At 36.1% G+C, this 16,111-nt stretch overlaps 1 protein-coding gene and 1 pseudogene across 5 annotated transcripts in view; one reads left to right on the top strand and one right to left on the bottom strand.

The window, feature by feature from the left end:
- Nucleotides 1–16,111, bottom strand: part of FAM122C (family with sequence similarity 122C) — a 54,535-nt gene that overhangs the window by 27,181 nt on the left and 11,243 nt on the right. For 3 of the 5 annotated variants that reach the window (XM_032474640.1, XM_032474638.1, XM_032474637.1), the window contains 5 exons: nucleotides 4,692–4,735; nucleotides 4,540–4,594; nucleotides 2,994–3,086; nucleotides 2,517–2,605; nucleotides 1,864–1,922 (listed from right to left, as the gene is read on the bottom strand). In XM_032474640.1, the coding sequence (XP_032330531.1) occupies nucleotides 1,864–1,922; nucleotides 2,517–2,605; nucleotides 2,994–3,086; nucleotides 4,540–4,594; nucleotides 4,692–4,735 (340 nt within the window). The remainder of the gene's footprint in view (nucleotides 1–1,863; nucleotides 1,923–2,516; nucleotides 2,606–2,993; nucleotides 3,087–4,539; nucleotides 4,595–4,691; nucleotides 4,736–16,111) is intronic. The other 2 variants (XM_032474641.1, XM_014567444.2) reach the window with 1 other exon arrangement.
- LOC106730977 lies at nucleotides 12,257–13,334 on the top strand (annotated as a pseudogene).

A 16,111-nucleotide genomic window follows, 5' to 3' on the forward strand; every position in this document is an offset into this window, starting at 1 on the left:
TATTTATAGCTGCCCAATTTCTATAGATTTCTCAGAATTCCCACTTGAAGCTTTACTTGTTCTTGCTTATTCCTAATGGAAGTAACTGCTACTTAGCACCGTAAGCTATGCCTTCAAATGCTTGGAGACTCTAACCTTTATCTCACACTCTCTCTACTTTACAGAGTCTGCGTTCATTTTTGTTTTTCCTCCTCAGGATCTCTTTTTGATTTTTTAATACTGTCTGTCCCCACCTTTCACTTGTATTAATGGGCTCCAAATAGAACGTAGTTTGTTGTATCCCAAATAAATATTCATATTCCAAAATATATAAATAAAATTAAATTTCTGTTTAATCTACTACTGCATCTGAAAAGTCAGGTGAATTTTGACCAAATTTGTATAGTCTATGTTTGGAAGGGTCTGACTTAAAATATATAGATCATGTGGTATACACAAAATTTGCTTTCGAGTTTTTAGGGACACCTCAAAGAAATGAGACAGTCAACCTCTAGAGCAGCTGAACACCAGGTCCAAGAGCTTGTGTGGGACATGCCACATCAACCAAAACACTGGACAGAAACTGAGTCTATTATGTCAAAATTGAAATACAAAAACAATTTTTAAAATGATAAATTCTAAGAAAATTCCAGGTATGTTCAATGTCATAAAACATTCTGTGTCAATGTCTTAAAAGATGAAATATCTTAATTTAGTAAAACACGCTCTTCAATTTAAGCATATTTTATATTAAATACTCAAATGACCTCCAACTTCCTAATGGCTCTCAGACAGTGAATATATTTGAATGTTTTTTCAACATTAGCCCAAACTCTACAGCACAGGAAAAAGACCCCTAAACTAGGTCACTGATCCATCATCATAAAACAATGTGCTTAATTTGCAAAAGGGTGTTTTCTAAACTGATCTAGTCTTAGTCTTGGAATATAAGTACATGCTGAATCAGGCGTGTTGTTAGGAAGACTGCTGTTAATGAATGCCAGATGCGTGGAACACTGTGGTAAATTTCAATGTCCTTCCCTACAGTTTTGCTTTCCTTCTCCTACCTCTCCCCCTCCCCCTCCCATTTCTTCTTCTTCGTTCCCATCCTAATGGTTTTATTTTTTTACAAACTTTTACATTTTTAAAGTCTAATCTCCTTTGCTATTTATCCATTTTCCCTCCCTATTATAGTTAAACTTTGTACTAAGCCTATACTTCAGTAGTGGTATTAACAAAAAAGGAAGAAGCACGTAGCTTAGTGAGGCAGGGTTGAGAAATGGGATCCAGGACTCTGGGAGTTGAAAAAAAAAAAACACCTCTATTCTTTCCACTGCCCTTTTATTACTGAGTGGGTGGGTCATTTTCCATATATTGAACCAAAAGTAAGCCCCACAAACAGGTGAAACATCAAAGAACATACACCTTAGCAGATATTTTTAGGGTTGAAAGTGGGCCTAATTTGTGTCAACTGATTCATAGGATATCAACGTGTACATGTGGCGGGGGGGCAGGGCAGGGGTTGAGATTCAGCAGACAACTTGATGACTGACTCATTCTATTCATTTGTTCATTCCCTACCTTGTTTCAGAAAGTATTTAAGGCAGCCAGCTTGGTGAATTATACTTACACAATGAAAATCATAATAGTTGACTAAACTGGAATTAAATGTCTCAATTCAAATTTATATAAGGTACTTTATAGCTTTCAAAATGTCTTTACATACAGTTTCATTTAAGTAAAATGAAAGGTCTTGAGTAACTTATCAAATATATTTTAAATAAATAAATCCTTTAAAATGAATTTTTGTATAACCCTTGTTTATATGCTATTTTACAAAAATAATTCAAAGTTATATTTACTTCTGTTAGTAGATAAAAATACCTTTTCTTTTTAATGGTCCAAGGATGCTTGATCTAAGAATGTTGATGGGACTTTGACTTCTAAAATAAAATTATCACAATCATGACAAGAAAACAAGATCACCTGTAACTATTTCATTAAAATAGATTAAAGGATATACACTAAAAGAGGACTCTATGTAGTATCTCACATCACATCATTTCATTGCTTTTATCTAAATCTAGGTTAGAAACAAGAATGCCTTAGGACAGCAGACTGTCTTGTAATTTATAAGGATTCAGGATTTTCCCAGGTTGTGAGGAAAAGAAGCTAGAAGGACCTGCAGTCCTGGCAGTGACTTGCCTTGAACCATAAATGAATGAGAAGGTATGGTTGTTGAAAGTTCATTGGAGAGTTGGCTCTGATCCTTATCAACAAGCTTGGTCAAAGGAAGACTATGTTCAAACAGGGTTAGTGAATTACTGATTCTTCATATGTTCACATGTTCTCACATGTTCTTAGTCACTTGATTGTTTTCAACATGCAAAATGATAAACCAAAACAATGACATTTTAATTTAGCTAAAAAGACGTCACTTCTTTGGTTGTTACAGAACCTGGAGCTATAATTTCTTTTAAGTTTCTAAAATTCATATTGTAAAAGCAATTTGGTATTTTCAGACAACATAAACTTACATTGCAAATCGTCGCACAGGACTGGGAATAGGACTTGGAAGAAAGCCGGTGCAACTCACACAAGCTTGTAATGATGGAGAAAAACATTGCTAAAACCAAATTGGAACAGAGATTTTAAAACTGCCACTTTTCTCAGAAAGCAGATAAGTGGTTTTCTATGGTAGGTGGAGGTGGGGGATCAAGGGCAAAAAATCATGAGGAAATTGTTCAGAGTGTGGGAACTGTTCTATATCTTGATTATGGTTACTGTTATGGGATTGTACACAATGATCAAAACTGACCAAATTGTATACTTAAAAGTTGGTGGCTTTTGTAATATGTAAGTAATAGTTTAAGGAATGAAAAAAAAAGAGAAAATTGTCATTTAGAATCAGATACACTTTAGCAAAATATATCCTCCAAAAGATTCTGGTGGTGAAATATTAATGTTTGACAAATATTTCAAGGGATACAGACTTTAAGGCACTCTTTTCTTACCTTCCCTGTTCTCCCAGTCAGGAAAGTTGCTGAGGATGCTGGAGTTAGGTTAGAGCACTCTGGAGAAGGTGCTTTCTCTAAATTGTTGTTACCCTGTATAAGTAGAAAGCAGTGCACAATTGTAGCATCCATTACCCATGTATCAAATACTTGGGGAGGTAGCTGCTGCATGGGGAAGGCAATCCTTACTGAGTCAGTGCTTGTACCATGGTGAGGAGCTCTCAGCATCCTAAGGCAAGCAGGTATTCACTTCAATAAGCAAAGGCACCTTTTGCCTTTTGGAAAGAGAGCTACACGCTAGATGAGGGGCTTCCCTAGTGTCTCCCAAATACCTAGAATGAGTACTCAATATGGAGCAATACCTGCTATATACACAAATCCTAAATTAAAGTTTTTCTCTTTGGCTTTGACCTGGGCTTTATTCTAGAAAAACTACAATACTATGCCCAGGAAAGGATCATAAAAGATTTAGTTAGAAGTAAGACACAATGGTACAGCAAAAGTAACTACAACTGTGAAAAATATTTATGGATTTTATGTCGACAAAGTCAGTACCACACAATTGAGGATTTTAAAATGTGCTCTTTTCTTCTCCAAGACTCAAGTAAAGTTATATTACATGCTTCTTTCCTCCTTTTAACACACTTGCAGATTCACTCACTCACCCTTGTCAACACCTAAAGTAATTAGAATTGGGTCAGTTAAGGGAATCCAATGGTCTCTATAAATTGTATTAGCACCGAAACATGAAAAGTGACAGGCTTCAGAGGCTATCTACTCATTCTACAGGACTTACTTCTCAATCAAGGCTAGATGCCCATCTAAGGCACTCAGGGTACAAAAGAAAGTAAGATGTCATTGCTTCTGCCAATGACCCCTTTCCATATCTAGTAATTCCCAAATCTAGAAATTGACATCTAACCAGAATCTCTTCTCAAATTTCAGCTCAATTCTTATTCTGTCATTATCTGAGATGTCCATGGACAAGAACCCTAAACATCATTCAACTACAACTAAGTAATCATAATATGTACAGGGACATAAAAAAATGTTAGCAAGGAATGTAACTGAATTCCAAACATGTTTAAATGAAATGTTGTATGTTAAAATGTTCATGGGGTATATGTGTTACAAGCAGTATTTTTCCAGTAAATCTATTGTCTGTGGTTTAAAACTCTAATATATAGTTCATAAATTATGTAGAAGAAAGTGAAATCATTTATTGTTTTTTCATCTAAGCAATTTAACCAGCACAAATGAACATTTTTTGGCCCCACCAGGACAGAGAGGAAATTGGTCCATAGGAATGATGGTTTTGTATCATACAACTATTTATTTTCAACCCCACCCTCAAACTATTAGTTATTTGTTATGGGTAAATCTTAAACTGTTTCTTAAAAGCAATAAAAAATTATGCAGCAAATATAATTTTAGTTCCAAATGAGAGCTTAAATTTCTAGAAATTACAGCAAAATTAAGTAGCACCAACATTGAAAATCAGTAAAAACTTCAAATTTTCTACAAAATTGAAGTGCTAATACCATACCACGTTCAAACTTTCTTTCCAAGATTGAGTTATCTGTATTGCAGTTTGTACCTCCCTACAAAAGAAAAGACATCAACACTGAACTTTGCCCATCTCAGAAAAAAATATAAGTGAATATGATCAGAATAAGCAATTCAACATACGCTACTCACCATTCATGTATTGTTTCTCTATTCCCTAAATCCATGCCTTCTTCCTGAAAGGCAAGAACATGAGAATAAACTGAATACCCAGTTCCTATGATTTGACAAAGTTTTATTTTATTTGGCTGTATCTTGCTTATTATTCACTGGGCTATAGTAGACCTAGAGTATAAACAAATCTCTAAACAAGTGTCTGGTTCTTTATTTTTTTCATTGTTGCACCTACCACAGCAAAGATCCGTGACTTACACATTACAGTATGTTGGATATGCAGGAACTGATTAGATGAAAAACTCCGTACCTTTATTCATTCAAAAGAGAAAACTTCAAACATTCAATCAATATTATACTGTTTTTCCTACCATTAATACTATGATATTAATAAATATTACTTACAGTCCAACAAACTAAATGTCTATAGCATGGGTTTGCTTAAGTAAGTGATAGTACAAGCATGATTTAAATCTAGTCATTGACACTGAAAAACACATATTACATATTAAATAGGAAAAAACCCACAAATGCTATTTATGTAAAATTGTAAATGAGAGGTGCTCAAAGGATGTTCACTTAAAAGTTAACAGTACTTATCCATAAGTAGTGAGATTTGTGGCAATTTGTTCTTTCTCTGTACTTTACTATACTGTTTGAACTTTTTATAGTATGCAAGTGTTTTTTACATAAATAGTTACTTAAAAAAATAGGCCACATATGGAAAGGCATCCTATGTTTGTGGATTGGAAGACTTAATATTGTTAAGAAGGCAGTATTACCCAAAGTGATCTACAGAAGCAAAGCAACCCCTATCAAACTCTCAATGGCATTTTTTTTTTCAGAAATAGAAAGACAATCTTGAGAAAGAAGAATAAACTTGGAAGATTCACACTACCTGATTTCAAAACTCACTATACAAAGCTACAGTAATCAAAACAGTGTGGTACTGGCATAAAGACAGACATACAGATCAATGGAACAGAATAGACAGCCTAGAAATAAACCCTTAAATTAGCCTACAGATGGGCAAAATCATCTAATACAAAGCCTATTTTATAGTAAAGTATGGAATACCTCATGTAATTTATTGCATACCATCCTGAAAGTGAAATGGGTTGTATGGGGACATAATGGTTGTAAGGGTATTGGTTGTTACCCCTTGTGATCGTGTGGCTGACTGGTTGCTGCAGTGACCGCCATTGCCCAACATCATGAGAGTTTGGACTGCATATCACTAGCCCAGGATAATATCAAAATTCAGAATTCAAAGTAGGGTTTCTACTGAATGCATACGGTTTTTGCACCATTGTAAAGTTAAAAAAGTTATAAGCAGAACCATTGTAAATCAGGGTGTTTAAAATAAACCATGTGTATTTTAATTGAATTTTTTGTTTTATTATTGTTGTTGAATTGTAGGAGTTCTTTATAAATTCTGGATATTAAGCCTTTATCAGATACATGATTTGCAAGCATCTCAAATTCTGTGATTGTCCTTTCACTCTTTCTCTTTTTCTTCAATTGAGGTGCTGGGGATTGAACCCAGAACCTTATGCACACTGAGCACATACTCTATCACTGAGCTATACCTCCCACATTTTCACTCTCTTTTGATGCACAAAAGTTTAAAATTTTTATGAAGTTCAATTTATCTATTTTTTCTTTTGTAGTACCTGTGCTTTTGGCATCATATCCAAAAAATCATTGCCAAATCCAATATCATGAAGCTTTTGCCCCATGTTTTCTTCTCAGAGTTTTGTAGTTTTAGGTCTTATGTTTAGGTCTTTGATCCGTTTTGAGTTAATTTTTATACATGGTGTAAGGAAAGAGTTCAACTTCATTCTTTGCAAGTGCATGCTCAGTTTTCCAAGCACTATTTGATGAAAAGACTATCCTTTCCCCATTGAATGATCTTGACATCCTTGTCAAAAATCAATTGACCATATATGCAAGAGTTAAATGCCCAGGACCTCCATTGAAAAATCAAATAAATAAATAAACCTAATTACCTCCCCCTCAAAGAAAAAAATCTAAGACAGTAAGAAATGGAAGCTTGCTGATACTAGATACACACATTGACACAGGTGCCCTCACTCAGCCCAGAGGGTCAAAAGATCTTATGAGAGAAGAGGTTTTTTTGGCTTTTAGCTAATTACAATGAATTGCAGTTCATCTGTGCCAAGTTAGGTGGGCATATGGACATATTATCTAGTTTGAACTAAACCAAATTCCACAAAATGGACATGCACCTTAACGAGATTCCCACAAGAAACCTTGGGCAGATATTAGTAATGCAAGTCCACACACATAACCAGGAAACTTGTGCCTCTCACGGCATGGCTCCACATCTGACGCACGACTGAAAACACAGTGCTGAGCTCATCTGCTCTGTCAAGGAGTTAGCTGAAATAATCGTAATCATCAAGATAACTGGAATTATGAATCATATTCACTCTTTATAATGACCTGTAATGAAGTAAAATTTAAAAACTTCTAAAAACATCATTTCAGCTTCATCTCATCCTTTTTATATTTCTATTTGCATATATTCTACGATTCACACTATATTCTATATTGCATACATTCTATGATTCACACAGTAGTATATGTACATAATGTAAATACAGTATACATATATTGGAAGCATGTGCTCAGTTTTTATTGATGCAGTGTGTGATCAAAAAAGTTTATATATTATTCCTATAGTATAAACAATAAATACTATAAATAGTCTGTAATAAAAAAGTGGTGTGACTTGTGTGAGTTAAAATTTGACGTAGGCTTTAAAAGATGTTTAAAATCTGGACAAGCAGAGGGTAGGGGGGAGGGTGTGAGAGCAGAAGGAGCCATATGAACAAAAGTTTAGAAGAGAGAAGGAACATGGCAGGTTGGAGGGTAGTGAGACTAGCCTGACTGAAGGAGAATTTGCACTACAAAATGATGAGAAAAAACTGGAGAGGTAAGAAGGGCCAGATTTATAGGATCTTAAGAAATCGAAGAGATTGAATTTAAAGGGTTTGGGTAGAATAGCATAGTTGTGAGGACCACAGGCTTTGCAGCCAAACAGAACTGAGTCAAATCTTGGCTCTGTAACTTACTACCTGTGTGAACTTGGGCAAGCAACTTAACCTGAGCCTCATTTCCTCATCCTATGATGATGATAATAGTGAGGTTAATGAGGTGATTGTACAGTTCCTATCACAGTGCCTGGCACATAGTAAGTGCTCAATACAACCTAGCTTTTCTTCTTCTTGTTATTCAATAGGTAATGGGAAGCCATTGTAACTTTTTGCACAGGAGAAGAAAAGGTGAAAATAATGTTTTAATCAAGCTATCCTAGTGTTGGTTTTGGAAGTCGGATTAGACTGGCAGAGATAGGAAATCTGTTAGAATATTATTACAGTAATCTGGACCCAAGGGACAGAAGGAAGTAGTAGTGGGAACAGAGAAGATGCTGTCAAGGAAGAATTAATAGGATTAGATGCCTAATTGGATACGGTAGAAAAATACGGAAGAATTGAAGATGAACCTAGAGCTTTGAGTCTTAAAACTGTGTGACTGTGACTATTTTGACCCCATTACAGAAAATAAGGGAAATTGGGAAAGGTAGTTTAAGAAGTTAATGTCTTTTAAACCAATGGAAGTCACTGCTTTTCAGTAAATCTTAAGCAAAATGTAATTGTTAGTATAGTTTTTCCATTTAATATTTATGTATATGTTTTCCTCTAATGAGTTCAAAGTTATTTTGTAATTCACTCAATCCACAAGTAGAGAGCAAGTTTTCCCAGAAGTAGGACAGAATTTTTCCTATTGTTTCTCCCACTGAAAGTTGGAGCATTTGCCAACATCAGCTATTTTAGGGTAGTTAGTAAAAGTGGGTTGACTCTTATTATTTATATCTTGCCTATTTCCAAAATGGATGTGAGATGGTTTATAATAAAATAAGATTGTTAAAATAGGATGAAAGGTCAAGAGCCATGTAACTGTCAAGGGCAAAGAGTACTGTATGCTAGAAACCTAGGTTAAATAGAGTTGCTGCACTTGAGCACTAAACTTAGCTTTCAATCTTTTGGTCTCGAAGGTAAAAATGGAAATAGTAAGTCACCCACTCTTGCTCTCTGAAGGTATGCCTGAAAGATTTAAGTTGCCCACTGGCACATTGCTCAATAAATGCTTGTTGAAAGAACGAAACAATTTGTAAACTAAGATCAAATTTAACTTCTTTTAAAACAATCTAGGCTATTCCCTTAAAGAAGGTCTCCTCATAAGGGAGACTATACTTTGTAGGTTCTAAGGAAAACTCAAAATTCTAAGTGAAGTAAGCCAGAAAGAGAAAGAAAAATACCATATGTTATCGCCTATATGTGGAATCTAAAAAAAAGACAAACAAACTTATTTACAAAACAGAAACAGACTCACAGACATAGAAAACAAAATTATGGTTACTGGAGGGGGAAGGGATAAACTGGAAGTTTGAGATTTGGAGATACTAATTACCAAATATAAAACAGATAAACAACAAGTTTCTACTGTACAGCACAGGGAACTATGTTCAATATCTTGTAGTAACCTATCATGAAAAAGAATACGAAAAGGAATATATATGTACATATATGACTGAAACATTATGCTGTACACCAGAAATTGAAACAATATTGTAAATTGACTATACTTCATTGCAAAAAATGGCACCAAAGTAATACCAAAAAAAAAACCAACAACAACAAATCAAAGAAATCTAATGTCATTGCTTCACTAGATTACAAAAATGGTAGCAAAGTCCATAAGACAGATGAACTGTGAAACTTGGCCAGCAGAAGGAAAAGATCACAGGCACACCTTATGTAACAAATGATCAACTGTTCCTATCACAATCAGGCCTTGTACTCCAGCTAGTATAATCTGTTTTAAATGGCTTCATCTCATAAACTTCTCTTAAATTTGTGTCTAAACCAGTTTCATTTATTCAAACCAGGTAATAGAAAAAGAAAACTGTACATATACATGTGAACACAAAATGACAGCATAAGGATCATTTTATGTGTCAAAAAAAACATTCTTCATCTGAAGGTTCAAGAAAATCATGATAACTATGGCTATTATGAACCTGAAAATTAGTTTATATATATATAGCCTTCATCGTCTTCTTTGAGATCCCTGGAAGAAGCCAGATTCAAGGTAAAAGAGTATGCAGTATTTCGGGAAACTATCCATTTATTAAAATAGTTGATAACCCAAATAAACAGAGGACTCCTTGGGTGTTTTAGGTTTGGTTCTTGTTTTTTAAAGAAACCATTCCTGGAATTAAAAACTTAAGCACACGTGACCTCACTTAGGATTACTGAACCATAGCCATTTTTAAAAAGAAAAATAAAATTTCCTTTTTTTTTTAATGAACAGCTTCTTACCTGTTTGATTTGATGAAGGTGACTGACAGAAGCATGAATGGGAAAAGATGGCAGAGACTGAAATTTAAAGTATTAAAATCAAGTAGTCTCCAATGTTTCTGATTACTTCTAAATATTAATTAAGTCAATGTTGAATGACCAAAAAATATCTGAGTGCCTAATGCATGCTAGCAACCGTATTAATTAAGTTTAAAGCTTTTAAGAAATCAAAAATCCAATTGAATCTTGACTGAAAAATCATACTAATTGAAAGTCTATATACATCAGAACAGAACAAAATAACTGTTAACATATGAAATATGGGGCAGAATATTCATAGAACATTTTGCTTATCTCTACCCTTCCTTTCCCAAGGCACTAGGATCTTAAAATCACCTCATTTTTTCTTGCCAATTTTAGCCCATTATTAAAGTTTAGTGGTAGGCATTACCCAGAAAAAGTTGAAACAGTCATTAAATCAGCAGCAAACTTAAACAAGCATACAAAAGAAAGATAAACAAAATAACTGCAAATATTTTGGAATCTAGCCAGGAAATTAAACTTTCATAATCAGGGATGACTAAAGGTAATCACTTTCAAGTAGTTCGGCACATTTTACTCCTGCTACTTGTTGACTAGGCCCTATCTCTTTCGCAGGACTACTTTCTCCTTTTTGGTTTTTTCTCAAAGCTTCTGAAGACCCCATACAAAAGGGAAATGAGAGGATGGAGAGATTGAAAGCTGTGTAAAAATAAGGCTTGAGAATTATCTTTAGAATTCATTTATCCACTCTATCTGCAGCCTGGTTAATTCTTGAAATGCTTGGTAATGAATTTACCATATCTTACTTTCACATCATATCTTAAGATTACACTGAGCTGTGTGTTCAAAGATATTTAACGAACACCTACCATACATTAAAGTGAGGTGCAAGGCCCTGAGGATCCAAAGATAAATAAGATATTTTCCTGTCCTTGAGAAATTTAAAGTCTAGGTAGAGAAACCTAAGCCACAGGTAAATGCCAGAACAAGTTATGATTTGTAGCAGTACAAAGGACAAAGAATATAACTCTGCCTGGGGTCGTGGAGTCGGCTTTACAGAGGAGTGCAGGAATTCGTGAGATAGAGAAGATGGGAGCAGGGGCCATTTCAGGGAGTAGGAAGAGACACTCAGGCAGAGGAGCATGTTTGGGGAACAGAGAGGTTCAGGGTGGCTGAAACTTGGCACAGGATAGGGCATGGCAGGAAGAAAATAGGGGAAATTTGGCTGAAACCAGGCTGTGGTTTGGGGACTTTAGCCTTTGAGCCCCATAGGAAACCTAGAGCATCGGTCCCTCTCAGTTCTTAAATCTCAAAGGTATTTTAAGCAAGATCATATCTGTTTTAGAAAGGCAACCCTAGCAGCATATGCAGGACAAATTGAGGGTAGAGGGAAGAGGGATTAGAAGCAGGGTCATAGGCCAGGTAAAAAATGATGAGAGTTTGAACGAAAAAGGGAGGAATGAAGAGAAGGAGGCAGATTGGAGACATGATTAGAGAGTAAAAAGAACTAAAGATTGGCCTGAGGTTCCTAGCTGAAGCTATAGATGGATGGTGGCCAAGAAAGGCAGTAAGAGGAGTGAGTTGGTGGGTGGGAAGAAGATGTGTGTTCAAAAAATGTGTGTTGGACAAATGAATATTTTTATGAAGCAGATAGTATGAATTTTTATTAGGTTTTAAAATGTATCATATGACTTTTTAAGGAGTTGTTATCTCACTAATTATATTTTGCTTAAGAAAATGTTGAAATCAGTTTTTTCTAATCATTTGCTAGAAGGTGGAGGAAATAGCCAAGATTCAATGACATTGACACATCATCAACAAAGTTCATAGCTTACATCAGCATCCACTCTTGGTGTTATATATTCTATGGATTTAGACAAATGTATAGGACATACATGCACTGTTACAGCATCATACCAGGTAGTTTCCCTGCTCTTGAAATCCTCTGTGCCCCACCTGTTCATCCTGATCTTTTATTTTGTCAACAGAAATTGACTTATTTTTCTCATTATAAACAATACCTGCTCAGTATAAAACATAATTAATACGGGAAAAAAGCATTGTCCACCATTGAGAGATGACCACAGTAAGTATCTCTGTTTATTTTTCCAGATACTATTTTGCAGTTTTTTAAAAAAATTACTTAAAACATCCTGGGTCCGCATCTGGGGATACTCACAAGCCTCTGCTCCTGGGCCAGCTTCTATCAAACTGTCTACTGTCTACGAAAGTCTGTGCAGGCACAGTTTAGAAGGTGACCACTGTGCACCCCCAAATGCATACAGGTCAGTCAAAGTGTACTCCAGCTTTGATGCTGAGCCAGATGCTTTGAACATTGAAATGGCCATCAAGATTAAAGGTGTAGATGAGGTTACCATTGCTAATATTCTGACCAACTGTAGCAATGAGCAGAGACAGAATATTACTTTCGCCTTTCAAGGAAGGACCAATAAGGAATTTGCTTCAGCACTGAAGTCAGCCTTGTCTGGCCACCCCGAGAAGGTAATTTGGTGTGTTCTGAAAGCACCTGCTCACTGGGAGGAGTCCAAGCTGAAAGCCTGCTCCATGAAGGGGCTCTGGGGATTGATGAGGACCCTCTTATTGAAGTTACCTGCTCAAGGACCAAGCCAGACTTGCAGGAAATAAACAATCTATAAGGAAATGTACAAGACTGGTCTGGAGAAGGACATTGTTTCTGACCCATCTGGTGACTTCTGCAAGCTGATAGTTGCCCTTGCAAAGGGTAGAAGAGCAGAGGATAACTCCGTCATTGACTATGAACTGACTGACCCAAGATACCTGGGATCTCCTTAATGCTGGAACACAGAGGAAAAGAACCGATGTTTCTAAGTGGATCAACATCATGGCCAAGCAGTGTGGCTCACCTTTACAGTATTTAAAAGGTACAAGAGTTATAGCCCTTATGATCAAAAAGAAGGTCAAAGGAGACATGGAAGATGCTTTCCTGAATTTGGTCCAGTGTATTGAGAACAAGCCCCTGTATTTTACTGACTGACTACATGACTCTATAAAGGGCAAGGGGACTCACAATAAGATCCTGATTAGAATCATGGTCTCCTGCAGTGAAGGAAGGGGACACGTTGAAAATTAGGTCTGAATTCAAGAGAAAGTATGGCAGGTCCCTGTACTACCAGATCCAGGAGGACAGCAAGGGCAGCTACCTGTAAGTGCCACTGTGCCTGTGTGGCGGGCGTGAAGCTGAGATTGTACAAGTGTCCAGAAGTGGTGCTTCTGTGCTTCCAGCTGACAGTTCTAGAAAATCAGCTTGTGATTAACAGCCCCCTTTGCCCATCCCTGTGCAGATGACGTTTGCGTTGCCTCCCCTCCCACCTTATTATAGTTGCCTAAGCATTGCCTGGAGTTCCCAGCAAATCCTTCCTTTTAGCCAAAGAAATGAACATGCCAAGGAGTTGGAAGTGATCTGTGATGTGAAACACTTTGCCTTTTGTATACTGTGTGGTAAACAGATGAATTTTTACTTTAGAAACAAAACAAAACCAAAATACACTCCAAGTATCTTTCCATGTTAAAATTCACCGGCAATACCATTTTTAAAGGCTGAATGTTACACCATATAGAAGTACCATAATAATAAGAAGGATCTATTACATGCCAGACATGTCTTAGCTCACTCAATTCTCAACAACCTCATGACATAGATATTATTACTGTTCCTATTTTAAAGATTAGAAAATTGAGGGGTAGAGAAATTAAGCAAGGTGCTACAGTCATACAGCTAATAATTGCTAGAACTGGGACTCAGATAATGAAGGCTCATTCATTTAACCTATTCCCTGCTACTGAACATTCATACTTTTGCCAAAGTTTTTGCTTGCATTTATAAACAATGCTATTATAACAACCTCTAAGCTAATCTTTGCGCACATCCTTAAGGAATTCTTTGGGATAAATTCATAGAGTTGGAATTTCTGGGTCACAAGGCTGTTGATACTCACTGCCGAACTGCCCTCCAGAAAACTTATACAAATTTACTTTCCAGCAGTGTATGAAAATATCAATTTCCTGGTACTTCTCCAACATTAGATATTATTACTAATTTTAAAAACTTGTATGCCTATTCTTAGGGCATACTGTGAAAATATTCTATTTTCCAAAGCAAGTAGTTTGGATTTTCTCCCCCAATGGGCTCCCCTATTAGCACTGATCACTGAGAAGCTGTTGTGTGGTGACATGCAACAAATCTGAAAAGTTCAGGTTTTCTGTTAAAAAATTCATATATATATATATATCTCCACACACATGTATTTTTGAACAAGTGGAACTTTAGTAAGTTTAACTCATGATAGTGATGTTTATATCATCATCACTGAAATGCCTGGAAAGTTCACAATACAGAACATGCAACACTAAGGTTTATAAGGTTTATAACCTAATTGAAAAGACATGCCAACCTGAACTGAAGAATATACATACACCCAATGTACAGAAATTATGGTACTTTAGCTGGATTATAAAGGACAGTTATTTTAAAATGCCAAAAGAAGAGAAATGTATGGTGTGGCAAAGTGTTCTAAATTAATTATGAAAGATTTCCTGGAAGAGATTATTTTTAATTGATATCTAAGGGATGGGAAGAAACCAGTTTAGTTTCAGGCAAAGGCTCAGAATTTCCTATTGGAAAACTTTATCCAGGAAATCCTGAGATTGCCTGACTGAAATTGATGACATCAACAGGGATATAGTGTGAAATGTCTGGGGAAGGTAGGATTTGAACTTGAGCTATAGAATCATAAGCCACAGTAAAGTTTTTAAATTGGCCAAAATGTGGATCAAATATTGGATTTGATTGGTTCTTTTAGTAAGAATGTGGATAATTAATTGTAAAAAAGAAGGCTTCTGGAAGAGAATTCTCCCAAAGACTAAGTACTATAGGTGGTGTATGCAAGGGAATTGCCTCAGATGATTTTTCTACGTGAAACAAAGTATTAAAATAGAAATAGTTTCCTGAGACGTCAATAAACCTCACTGGTATCTTTGGTGTAAATTTCCCATTGCACCATTCTCTCACACTTTAGGGAAGAAAAGTCCTTGGGAGGAAGCAAGAGTACCAGCACCAAGAAATGATGCCACAGGGTTGGGGGCTGGCAGGAGCCGGGGAGGTGGAGAGGGTGCTGGGTGAAGCTGATTCCCAAGTGTTATCTCTAGTGAAGGAATTAAGATAGAAGGAAAGATCAAGCTGAGGTCCATTTAAAAGAGAACACAGAAAACTAATAGTGTAAAGATATTAAATTTTTTAAAAATAATTTTTAACTTTCCTAGGTTTGCTATTTTTAACCCATTTCCTATTGGAATTGAGATAAATACCTAGAAAATCCTGAACAAGGGTTGTATGTTTATACTATGTTTATGAATGTCTCTGCCTAGTTTCCAAAATGATTTAAGGTGACTTATGAAGATACTGAACATGAATTGAATGCAGGCTAGGTCAGAGCATGAAGCAGGGAGCGTATTATACGCTCACTACTGGTGGGCCAGAAATTGGGTTTAGAGTTCATAGTTGCCAATGTGTAAAGCAAAACCTAACCAGGCAAATATTGGTTGCCATAAAATTAAAATGGACAAATTGCTCAAGGAAAGCACAATTGTTTCTTATAGGAAGATGAGACGCTTTTCCTGCTTCTGGGGAAGTAGGAGGGGGTGGAGATGGAGAAAAGACAGGCTGCATCAAGTTCAACAGAGGTTCTGGGAAGAGAATTCCTAGTGGAAGGGTGGGGAACAGGCATGCCACCCTCGGGGTTCTTAGGGGATATGGCAAAGGGGTAATTTGGGGGGAAAGGCATCATTTCCACACCCAGAAAAGGGCCCTAGGGTTTCCGCTCATCAGAAGTCAGGTGGAGTGATTTCCTGACAGTGGTGAAGAAAACATTTGAGGTTAATTAAGAAAATAATTGTGAGATAGCAGATTTTTATAAGGTTTGGAAACATGCATCTCTATTTGTGTGTTAAAGGGCACCCATAGTTCTTCAA

Source organism: Camelus ferus, chromosome X, assembly GCF_009834535.1.
Source record: "Camelus ferus isolate YT-003-E chromosome X, BCGSAC_Cfer_1.0, whole genome shotgun sequence".
In the NCBI taxonomy this organism is placed as follows: domain Eukaryota; kingdom Metazoa; phylum Chordata; class Mammalia; order Artiodactyla; family Camelidae; genus Camelus; species Camelus ferus.